General features: G+C 44.3%; 1 protein-coding gene across 12 annotated transcripts in view; it reads right to left on the minus strand.

Moving 5' to 3' along the window:
• PDE8B (phosphodiesterase 8B) overlaps positions 1-12536 on the minus strand; it is a 217432-nt gene that overhangs the window by 69259 nt on the left and 135637 nt on the right. For all 12 annotated transcript variants that reach the window (XM_070571586.1, XM_070571578.1, XM_070571580.1 and 9 more), the window contains 3 exons: positions 10002-10090; positions 4026-4104; positions 200-340 (listed from right to left, as the gene is read on the minus strand). In XM_070571586.1, coding sequence (XP_070427687.1) covers positions 200-340; positions 4026-4104; positions 10002-10090 — 309 coding nt within the window. The remainder of the gene's footprint in view (positions 1-199; positions 341-4025; positions 4105-10001; positions 10091-12536) is intronic.

Consider the following 12536-nt stretch of genomic DNA (forward strand, 5'->3'; position numbering starts at 1 on the left):
AAATCATCAGATTCTATGTCATCATGATAAGTGCCAGATTTGCTTGATGGCTAAAGCTAACTCAAAAATTAACTCATTTTGCAAAAATAAAAGATCTTTCACTTAATGGTAACATTATTAAAGAAGCTAATCTTAAAGATGTGACATAAAAACTCAGAACAAAATGCCCAAGGAGGGGTCTGTGGGTCTGCTGGCTCACCTTGCCCTTCTTGATGCACGTATTGATGGTGTCGAGAAGGTCGGCCCGGTTCTTGTCGCTTTTGGGCAGCTCGGCGAGCTCTTTCCCGAGGAGCTCCCCTTTGTGGTAGCCCATCATCCTTTCGAAGGCTGGGTTGACATACTGTGAAGGGGAAGTGGTTATGGGTCAGTGGTTACAGGGTCCCCGCAGGAATGCTTGCTGAGATGCAGAGGAAACGTGCTGGAACATCAAGCAAGAGGTCCCCTGGATCCGTGCTCCCTAACTCAGGGGCTGACCAGTCGCCCCATCCCCAAGACCCCCTGGAGCAGCTGCCTCCCTCCGGAGCAGCCATGATTCATTCAACTGCCACCGGAGCACCCTCGTCCGTGTGGGGAAATCGGAAGGATTTCTTCAGCAGGAAAAGAGCGAGAAGCTTCATCTGGCTGTACGAGCCTCTTGGAGGCCTTATTCATCACCTACCACCCATGAAATAAGGAAAAACTCAGAAAAAGACACACAAAAATTAATTAGAACTCAACCTAACAGGTTGTGGCTTATATTAGTCACGTCTACAAGGCAGGAATCTGATCACTCCTGTCTCCTAACAGACACCATCTATTACTCAATGCTACGGCTCAGAGCCCCTTCCACTCTCATCTCAACAATAAATTCGGTTACACGGCTTGGGCAGGAGGCAGCTCCCGGTGCCAGGAGTTCTGGGGCCGGCAGACTCCAAGGGTTCTTTTCAAAATTCTGCCCAGGGCCCTGGAATTCAGAGCTTTTACCTTGCTGACTTCTGGCTCCCTGTCCCCACCCTCCAGTGTCTTCTCCAACAACACAGTCACCAGATGAGGAGCTGAGGGGACAAAGGACGGAGACCCTGGGGAAACGGGAGCATGCTGCGTCTAGGCCACGGATTTCTTTGGGCGGAATTTACACCCACCTGCTGCTTCAGAGATGTTCTAGCAAATGCAATCACTCTCGCCTCCACTGTGGTGACCGCAGTAAGGAGCTGGGGGAGGCAGGGACATTCGGGGAGCTGGTCCCTTGGGAACACAGCTTCCACTAACACAATAGACCCCAGGAATTGGACGGGGTGGGAGGCTTCTCTGGGGACCTCACACTAGGCCTTATGGAGGTGACTGAAGAGGGGAGTGGTGACATCTTCACTGGTCTCCTCTCACGTACATGTGGCGGTTACCACCCTCCCCGGGCTGGGCAGCATGGCCCCTGCGCACTAGGTCAGCCCCACAGCTCCCTGGCCCCCCTGCACGCTGCTGAGCACCTCACCTCTCCCTCACTCTGGGCCTGGGCCCATGTGCCCCGCTCTGCTTAGAACGCCCTTCCCCATGTCCTGGCCTCATCTACTCTGATTTATCCCTCCCCTCCTCCCCCAAGCCGTCATGGACCCCCTGTCCAGTCTGAGCTGGTGCCACTCCTAAAGGACCACTGCCTCCTGTACAGGCTTCTAGGGATTTATTACACTGAATCTAAATTTTAGTTTATTTATCTCTCCCCCCAACTAGACATTAAAATCCTCAAGGGCAAAAGCTACTTTGGATTTATATCATTGATTCCTCAGGACTGTTTAGTAAATATTTGATGACTGGCCAATATTTGAGAATGTATTGTTCTCCTTATTTGTTGGCTAAATTCTCCTACATTTTGCATGTGTTTATTCTGCCTTTGCTGTTAGGTTGCAAAGACGGGTAGAAGTCACAGCCCCGCGCTCACACTAAGTTTCCTGTAACCTCAGAAGGCAGCGGGTACACCAGACGGGGACTCTGGAGCCAATGCACCCAAGTTCACACTGTGGCTCTGCCAATTTCTAGCCATACGACTGCTGGCAAGTTACTCATCTTCTCTAGTCCTCAATCTCCTCATCTGTAAAATAACTGCCACAGTAGTAACCTGGTTCATGGGATCATTTTAAGAAATAAATGAGTATGTATGAAATGCTTAGTACTGTGCCTGGTCCCTGATAAGCACCATGTAAGTGTTTCAAAGCAAATAGATGGAGAGATAGTTTAGATGGACAGATGGATGAATGAACAGACGGATGGCTGGATGGATGGACGAATGGATGAGTGAGTAGGTAGATAGATACTGTTCCTAAATTTTAAGTGCTACTGCCTGACCTCCGAACATTCGCCCTCGCCAAGAGGCACGTACTCCTCAGAGGCAGTGCCTTGAGAAGGACCCGGTATGCAGTAAGAACATATATGCAGTATTCCATCCACGATGGCTCATCTCAACATCTACACCACAAAGGGCATTTTAATTTCCCCCTACACACAACATCCTCTATTCACCTTCTTCCTCCGTGCTCTTGTTTTGAGTTTTACATTCAGGCTGCTGGTAGGTTTTTAAAGGGGCCTGAGAGGGTTCCTCAAGAAAAAAACCTGCCATCATATAGTTTTCCTTTCAACGCAGCCATCCCCGACTTCCAGGCACCCACTGTCCCCAGTCCATCTCTTCCTGTTCATGGTAAAGGCTGGGAGATGATTAACACCATGTGACACCGTCACCCTATCACCCTTCCCAGGGATACAGGGTTTCTAATCACCGGTTGCTCGCTGTAGAATGAGGGACTCTGCTCCCTGTTAAAAGAGCCACCTGTTAGGTTGTAAGTGTGGAAAGCAGGGAGAGAAGTGAGCTCCTTCTCCTCATTACTGAAATCATGACCTGGCTGCCTATGGAAAAAGAGGGAGGCGCTGAGCAAACGTGTTTTGGGAACAGCACTGACTGTTCAGGTCTGGACGTCAGTGGGGGAGATGTGGGATCAGTGCTCGGTCTGGAGCAGAAACATGTCTGATTTCTCCGTGGTCCAGGATGCAGACCTGTAGGCAGGTGGGCCAGTAACAGGCAGCCATGTGAGGAAGCCTTCAGTCCATTTCAAGGAGCAAGTAGAAAAACAAATTCTATAAATGCAGCCAAACAGGGAACGGAGTTGGAAGGCTCTGGAGTCAGAAAGACATGGCTCCGTATTTTGGTTCTAACACTTATTACTGGGGCTTTCCTTGGGTAAGTTCCTTGACCTTGCTGGGCCTCAGTTTCCCCCATCTGTATTATGGGGCCCTTATGTCTCTTTCATAAGGCTACTGAATGGAAATGAGAAAACCTATTGGCGTGTTGATAACAGGGCCTAGGCCTGGTGGGCTGCTGATGTCACTGGTCTGGTATGAGAGCAGGTGGGTCTGTGTGCGGTGGGGGGCTTCATAGAAGAGCAAATGTGAGGCCCTGTCGTGAGGACCCTGTGTGGGGGATGCTGCCTTCGGTCTCCACTGATGTTAGCAAGTGCTCCCCATACACGGCGCCATTGTGCAAAGCAACAGCAGGCAGGCCGGGACCCATCACGACCAAACCTACATTTCAGAGTATTTTTTAAGTGTTAATGTTTGACCTTCCAACAAATGTAGTAAGATAACAAAGGTTTGTCTACTATACACATTTCCTTATAGTATATGAGAGTGCTTTTTAATTAGAATTCCAACTGCATGCAAATAAGCAAGTGCCTTTGAAAACAGCTCGTTCCCATGGACATTTATGAGCATCTACTCTGCAGTTCTCACATCCTTCTGTGTAAATGCTGTCTTCACAGATGGTCCAAAGAATTTTCCCCACATCCGTCAAAGAAATCCCAGTTCTGATCTGAATTAATAATCTTTTATTCTTACTGAATATCTAATTCGTAGCTTAATCCATTAGTTTTCTCTGCATTCTTTGAGTTCCTTTCTCCGAAGAAAATATGCTGAAATGTGAGAATTACAGGAAGGGACTTGAAAATGAGTAGGTCAAACTTGAAAGGTTCTATTTTGACATCTAGAGATAAAAAGTGTCTCCGTACCTGAATCACATGGTCATCACTTGTTATTTCGATGGCTTCATGACAGTGGTCTAATGCTGTAAACACCGAATTACAGGCCCTGAAAGTTGCAAAAGATCGATGTTAGCTCTGCTATAAAACCATTAGCATTTCATCTGTTCATTTATCAAAGTAAATAGTTCCTCAAATTCATTAAAACCATGTACCTTTTGATATTATGTTTTGAGAAAAAACAACCCTAGCCTTTCAAACTAAATGAATAAACACCACCATATAGTTCTGTGTATATGATACAAAGAGAAGAACTATAATCCAACAAAATTTTCATGGGTCATGGAATGAGCTACGCATGTGCTGAATGAAACCTTCACACTGACACGAGAGAACAAGGAAGCAGGAGACGGTCTTGTGGGCCCCTATGTTCTATATCAATGATGCTCTTCTGTTTCATCCATAGTGTGGTCATGGAGAAGTCAAGTTCCCACTGATCGGAAGAACGTAACTAAGCCCAAATTGAGTCTGAGGTATCCTGGTGTTTTTGCGACACAGACACATTTTTTCTCCTTTCTTACTTTCATGATCTCAGATGAACAAGCCTTTATGGCACTTTGCTTTCAACCACACCTGCTAGCATGATAAAAGGCAAAGGTGGCAGAATTCCCCTCGCCTGGGTAATTGCATAACTCTCCAGGTGGGCCCTTTTCTGGGAGACCTTCCTTGTATATCTGGAATATCTGAAATCAATTCAATTTCTCAATTTCTTGGTTAGAATTTTAACTACCTTCCAAATCTAGAGCAACTCCAAATACAGTAAGTTATTTATTATCTAACACAGCAAGTATGTAGCTAGTTCCTACAGCTTTGGTATTTGTACTGGCTGTTTAAAGAATCCCAGGGAAGGCTGTCTTACACGTTACAAAAAAAAAAAAAATGTTGATTTACTACATTGATGTTTCACCTTATAAAACAAACTCTTAAAATGTTATTCATTTTTTCCACTCATAAACGCATCTAACTTGGCCATCCTGTTTCAACTGTTTACACAGGAGAGGGCAGAAAAAACTGGGTGAAATCTAGTTCATATTTTGCCACTTATGGGAGCCTGGGCAACTTTTTCTCTTCACTGGCCCTCAGTTTCCTTATCTGCAAAATGAGGATAAAAACATATTTTACAGGTTGTTGTAAGGATCGAAACAGATAGTTTAGGCGAGGCATTTCTCAAAGTGCTTGGGACAATAGAAAAATTCAACACATGGTTCTTGTTATTATTTGTAAGATCCCAGAGTAATATTTCTTTGTTCTCTAAGGTTTTCAAAAAGGCTGTTGGTGAAAAGAAACTGAGTCATAGCCTATCTTTTCTCATGAGTATACCTGAGATATCAAACCAAGGACTACAGTCAATAATAGCAGGTCACCTGCAGGGCAGCGAAGGATTCCAGCCCGTGGAAGGACAGCGCTCCTACAGCTGCAGGCATGGAGGCACCAGTGCGGGCGCGGAAGTAAGATAAGTAACCGGGATGTGGGTGAGCAGGAGAACAGAAACCTAACTCAACTGAGACTCCCGATGGGTGCAGTATGTTTTCTTATTTAAATTGCTCCAGGTTACCTAATGTGAATGGTATATTGTCCTATGCATTTGTGAAAATGATCACTTAACATAAGAAAAAAGAATAAAAGAGGACTTTATAATCGTTACCAAAGTCGCTCCTGCACAGCCTCGCACGGAGAGGGATCAAGAGCCAGTCTTACCAGGAGTATTCTCCAGGCACCTGGGTCCAGAACCAGACTCGACATCACCGGGAAGCGTTCCGTGCCCCACCAAGACACTAGATGTGGAAAGGCACACTGTGCATGGGCTAACTCCTTAACTGTGAGAGCTGGATAATTAAGCTCTAACACATTTTATCAAATGATAAATTCCTCTCTTGTCCAACTATTTTCTTAAAGTACCTGTGAGTCTCAGCTAAGAATGTGAACTTCTGAGTATCGTTGTTTTCATTACTTCAAGAGGCTGCCTTTATACAAGATCTTAGTTGTAATCTCCAAAATTCATCTATTAAACATTCGTTGTATGATTACTGCAAGGCATAAAATCTTCAATAAGTCTAATGCCCAAGGGGACAAAGCAAATTCTTATGAACAGTTGGGGTGAAAGGATATTGGTAGGACCAATAACAGACTACTTTCCCCCGGTGACCAACACTACGGGACTGCAACTTTCAGATCGAGGCTTTAAACCAATCTGGCAATGGCTCTGTATAAATAAACCTGCAGCAAAACGAGGTAATCATTTTGAGCCATGTTTCTAGAGTTTGGGAATTTAACTGCTTGTATTAACACTTCACACTGAAGAACCTTAGCTTTATTAATTTTCTGTTCTCGGGAACCATGTAACTCTGCACCTCAACTGTTATTTCTGAATCCTTCAGGTTAGGAAGGTGGAAAATTGGGAACGGCAGCACAAGGTAACCTTGTAACCTCAGTGGGAAGGCCCTGAAGCACAGGCAGTGTAACCACTGCCCCCTCACCTTCTTGAGGGCCCCTGAAGGCCCAGAGGGAAAAGGCGGATGTTCCAGGGGCCCAGGTCTCAGGTCTACAAAGAACACAACGGTATTAGGGGTGCAGAGTGCACCAGACTGGAAAGCAGGATGACTAGATTTGACTCCAGGGCCCCCACCAACATACGGGGAGCTGAGATGGTGTCAAGAGTCTCCCTGGTCCTCAGTGTTTTCCCTGTGTCGGTTGTGACTGGGGTGGTTTGCTTAAATGATCTCCTGTGTCCCAACCAAAGGTAATCTAGAATCTACTCAAACAAAACACACACAAACTAAGGCCAGCTGGAGCAAGGGTAGGGTGGGCAAGGCAGCGGCGTGTAGGGAGAAGATTCTGAACCTAAGTCTACATGCCAGTAGGGGTCTACAGGGGCAGGGAGGGAGGAGCGGAGGCAGCAAGGGGTCACAGACTTGCTACCCGTCAGCACCCTTCCTGGGCAGCAATACCATAGGGGCCAGCTCCTCTAAGCCTTCCCAGCTCGGTGTCTGCTCCTGTAACACAGTGGCCGTCAGGCAGAGCCCACATGAGGGTAAAGCACTCCATCAACGTCTGTTAAGTTGGAGGGATGTGGTGTTCCAAGGAATACAAAGTCTGCCAGTCAGAAACGGATTCTTTCTAAAACTGAGGACTGCTACTGCCTTAAGACTTGGAGCAAAATAAACATGATGATTTGGGCATTACTCCCAGATAACAGATATCAGACTGACTGACAATGAAACAATAGCTGGTATGGTACTGCATCAGTATAAATGGATCAGCTTAAACTTCAATATGCAGTTAAATCCTATGTGTATTTGGATAACATAGTTCTTTGTATGATAAGGAGGCACAAGAACATTAGAAGATCACGGTCATCATCTAGGCCGTGTTTCCCTAGACATTCTCCATTTCATAAATTCTTCTGTCCAATAAAGTAATTCATCAAATGTACACAGAAATGCAATTTAGTTCCTCTATCTTTAAAAGTTACTCTACAGGATGGAATTTTAAAATTATATATTTTTTGTTTGATCACATAATCCATTTTTTTCTTGGTTAAGTAAATATGGTTAGCATACATGAAGACCTGGACAGAAGCATCTACCCTTAACAGTTGACATCATCCTGCAGCACAGACTGTCCTTGCAGAATGCTAGTATTGTCACATAGTTAGCTGAAGCCGGGGGTGGAATTGCAGAGAAAACTCTTACATAATTAGACTATAATTATTCTGGCATTGTATAATAAAGAGCTTCATTTTTCCAGTCTGCAGCAAGTGACAGAGTTGCCTGCCTGCCTCTGGGGATGCTCTAGATGTCCTTGAGTGCCCTGAGGAGTTGGGGACAGCCATGGCATGGGTCACTGTTCCCCATCTGCTGGGCCCAGATTGAGTGTAGCCAGGGAGAGTCAAACCCTGCACACACACCCCACTCCTCCAATAAAAGGGAAGGAAGTTGGAGATGGCTGAGGCAGAACCAGCCAAAAAGGAACAGAAGAAACCGACCACTTAGGCCTCCTCTGGCCTTCCCCTGTGGGTAAGGGGATCAGTGCTGAGCAGACCCACCTTCCTGGGACCACGGCCTGCCTGGGTCAAGTCCACTCACCAACTTCACGCTGATTTGTATTAAGAACTTGAGCCTTTCCATTATCACTGCTACAGTGGGTCTACCCGCCCCCCACAACCAATAGTCAGTGAGAGGTGAGAAGTCATGGGACTGACATCATGTTAGGTCTTTAGAAACTTGCTAAGTTCTGAATGTTGAAAACTTTTCAGTGCCCTGGCTCTAAGCAGATTTCATCAGCGCAATAACCCAAAGTCCTTTCTTTAAGACCTCGCACTGGCTGGGGATGTTTATTTCAAACTGCCTGACCTGTCTCTGCCCCACTCACCATGGGCAAGGCACCTTCTGACATCTCACATTTAATGTTGCCTAAGAAAACCCAAGCAGTTATTTAAAACGAAATGAGGAAATTACTTATCAAAGCAACAAGGTGTGTGCCATTCATTTTTGTTGGAGATAATACAGTTTATTGAACAGAATGAAATCTCTCTTCTTCTAATTCTATTTATTATGAAAACATCTAAAATAAAAGTACAAAGTCTTCTTACCGTCAATTAAAAACAGTAGAGACTCCCAGGAATGAAAACAATTAATGTACCATATTAAAAATCATAAGTTGCTGAAGTAAAGGCAATGTGGTTTTTCCTGAAAAATTCTATGAAGTTCTCTGAAGTTAATAAATATATGGATACAAAGAAACCAAGGGATTTAACTTATACACTCAAAAATCTTTGGCAATATCCCTTACCAAAGACTGTTAAAATACTTGAATTTCCCCTGGCTTGAGATTCCTTTTTAACACTTTCCCACTCAAGAGAGTGACAGTTCATCCCAACACTGTATTTCTTAAAGCTCTCTTTCCCCCAAAAAGCAACCTCCCTGACCAGGGAACCCCACAAGAACTTGCCTCTGTGGGTTTACACTGATCCATTTTGCTTCCAAGGCACAGAGGATGGCAGAGAAAAATTATGTTTAAAAAGGGTTTTGAGCTCTCTCAATGCAAATTAAGTAATCAAAATGAGAAGTACAATCAATACTACGAGACGCTATCTTACTTTTCCAGTGAGTCTGAAACCACCGTGACCTTCCAGCTGGCCAGAGAGAGAAGCCATGCCAGGGACCTCTAGCATCTTACAGGCGGGAGCCACTTGGGACTGGCCTCCCAGGGGCCACAGGATAGGAAAAGCCTCCTCTTTTCCCTGCTCTCTCTCTGCTCAAGGTGGGCGGGTTGAAGAAATCAGGGTCCTCAGAGCTAGAGTGGAGCCTGAGCAAAACCAAGCTTGAGCTAGGACCCTATAGTCCAGGACATCCCACCACCCAGAGTCCCAGCAGGAGCCAGCGACGCAGACTCCCCTCCCACAGGTGCGCACCAGACAGAAGCCTGCTCTTAAAGCACTACACACCTATAAAGAGACTTAAAAACCAGTTGCTTAACGATACTTCATGCATATCGAGACCACAAACCGGCCTCACAAAATTGCTATTATGGTTGTGTAGCAATTATTATGGCTAGCATAATAAATATACCCATTTGTTTGTCCCTATCCATAACAATCCAAGTGGGAATTTATAAATGTTGAAAGTAGTAAGTAGAAAGTAATCCTCAAAGGCTATTCTTAATCTCGATCTAATTGTACAAAAATTAAACAGTACTTTTCCTAGGGTATAATTTTAAAACTGCTGTAAATAGTGGAAAATCCTGTCAAAAGAAGAAATGCTGCCAGTTTATTTCATTCATCAAAGGGCTTCCCATTTAGAACCTGCCATCTACCAGCTACCATTCCCTGTTTAATTGCTTCAAAATCCCTAGGATTCAGCTGGGAACCTGTGAATACTAGCCTGATGGTAGACAAGTTTTCCACAGAATTCTCAACCTTGTGTGCCGTCTTATTTTGCTACATACCGTAATTTGAACTGTGAGCGAACTTCCCCATGTTCTATTTGAATCAGTTCGTTATAGCAAGCAATTATGCTGCTATTCTCCATAAATCTCTGAAAAGAAAGCAAAGATAATACATAAGACATACTATCACTTCTTCAAGAGTCAAAGGAAGAAACTTCACAGTTTTTTCCTACTCCAGGTAACTCTGTTACATAAGACAAGTAGTAGGTAAGATGAGATGAAATAAAACAGTTGTCAACGTGTCTGAAATGCTTGTTTAAATGTATGAGAAACAACAGAGCAGGTAACACTGCACAGTTAACTCCCTTTCATAACAAAGGGGGAAAACCTTCAATATGAATACTCACAGGAAAATAACCACACGAGGGCACAGAATGCCTCTCCAACCTCGTTAAGTACTGAAACACCTTCACTTTCTATTGCGCTAATAAGTCTTCTAAAACCCAACACAGGACGTGTTCCATGTGTGCTGCTCTATGAATGATCTCTTTCAAGGCAAGAGGCCCTTCCTTGCTTCCTTCCTCATCTTTTGAAGGTCTGAGGTACTCTCCTCCCTCCTGTCTTGTGCACGCGCGCGCGCACACACACACACACACAGACACTTCCACGCATCTAGCATGGATGGCTTCTCCTTGGAGACACCTGCAAAACCCCCTGACCTTCCCTGTGCCTCTGGCCCCCACTGTTCCAGGTGGAAGCTGGGAAGGACTAAGGAAAAAGGAGAAGCCGTGAGCACACACAGAAACACTTGCTCTTCAATTTACAGAACAAAGTTAAGCATGGTTCAGTTCAGGCTGAGCTCCTGGATGGGTGAAGAGTATCTGTGAGCCTATGACAGAGCTCCGAGCATGGCTGGCTGGTGTTTCATAAGATATGGAAAACCATCTGTGATACGATAAGTTTTGGAAATGTTGGAAGAAACAGAGTTAGACAGGTTTTATTTTTTTAAGACAAACTTTTTTTAATACAGTAAACTTTTGTTGTTTAATTATCAAAGTAATAGACATTAATTTTAAAGTATATAAAATACAGAAAAATGTATAGAAAAAACCCCCAAATCACTGATAATGTCAAAAGCTAGAGATATCATTAATTTTGGTTTATTTTCCTTAGGCTTTTATTATGCCTGTGTGATATATACATACACATATGTATATATTGCATATATATAATCATGCTACATGTTCAATTTCATATCTAAGTAATGATTTTTTATAATATTTTATCTTTCTACCAGGGAAATACAGTAGTACACTACCTCAAGTAGTGAAGTACCATAGTATACTACCTCCAGGAGTGAAGTACAGTAGTACACTACCTCCAGGAGTGAAGTACAGTAGGACATTACCTCCAGGAGTGAAGTACAGTAGGACACTACCTCCAGGAGTGAAGTACAGTAGTACACTACCTCCAGGAGTGAAGTACAGTAGGACACTACCTCCAGGAGTGAAGTACAGTAGGACACTACCTCCAGGAGTGAAGTACAGTAGGACACTACCTCCAGGAGTGAAGTACAGTAGGACACTACCTCCAGGAGTGAAGTACAGTAGGACACTACCTCCAGGAGTGAAGTACAGTAGGACACTACTTCCAGGAGTAAAGTACAGTAGCACACTACTCCCAGGAGTGAAGTACACTAGTACACTATTCCCATCAGTGAAGTACAATAGTACACTACCTCCAGTAGTGAAGTACCAAAGTACACTACCTCCAGGAGTGAAGTACAGTAGCACACTACTCCCATCAGTGAAGTACAGTAGTACACTACCTCCAGTAGTGAAGTACCATAGTACACTACCTCCAGTAATGAAGTACCATAGTACATTACTCCCAGTAGTGAAGTACAGTAGCACACTACTCCCAGTAATGAAGTACCGTAGTACAGTACTCCCAGTAGTGAAGTACAGTAGTACACTACTCCCAGGAGTGAAGTACAGTAGTACATTACTCCCAGTAGTGAAGTACAGTAGGACACTACTCCCAGGAGTGAAGTACTGTAGTACACTACTCCCAGTAGTGAAGTACAGTAGTACACTACTCTCATCCATGAAGAACAGTAGGATACTGCTTCCAGGAGTGAAGTATAGTAGCACACTACTCCCATCCGTGAAGAACAGTAGGACACTACTTCTAGGAGTGAAGTACAGTAGTACACTACTTCCATCAGTGAAGTACACTAGTACACTACTTCTAGTAGTGAAGAACAGCTTTCTGTAGGTGCTGGCGCACTTTTTTTGCACATAATTGGCACTTAATAAGTATTCTATAGACTAAAAGTAATAGAATATTCCACTACTTTATCTTTTGGGGATTTTCTGGACTGTAGTTACCCCACACCTCTGAAATAATTTGATGAATTAAGGGCCATGGTCTTCAAACTTCAATACACTGAGAATCCCCTGGGCATTCAGTTCAAAGTGCAGATTTCTGGCCCTGCTCCAGATATTTTGGTAGGTTTCTTTAGCACAGCACTTCCCAGGGCATTCGCTATGCTCACGTGCAACACTGCTATTGTACGCTGTGGATTTCAGGGGT

The sequence above is a fragment of the Equus przewalskii genome, chromosome 13 (assembly GCF_037783145.1).
Source record: "Equus przewalskii isolate Varuska chromosome 13, EquPr2, whole genome shotgun sequence".
NCBI classification, from domain to species: domain Eukaryota; kingdom Metazoa; phylum Chordata; class Mammalia; order Perissodactyla; family Equidae; genus Equus; species Equus przewalskii.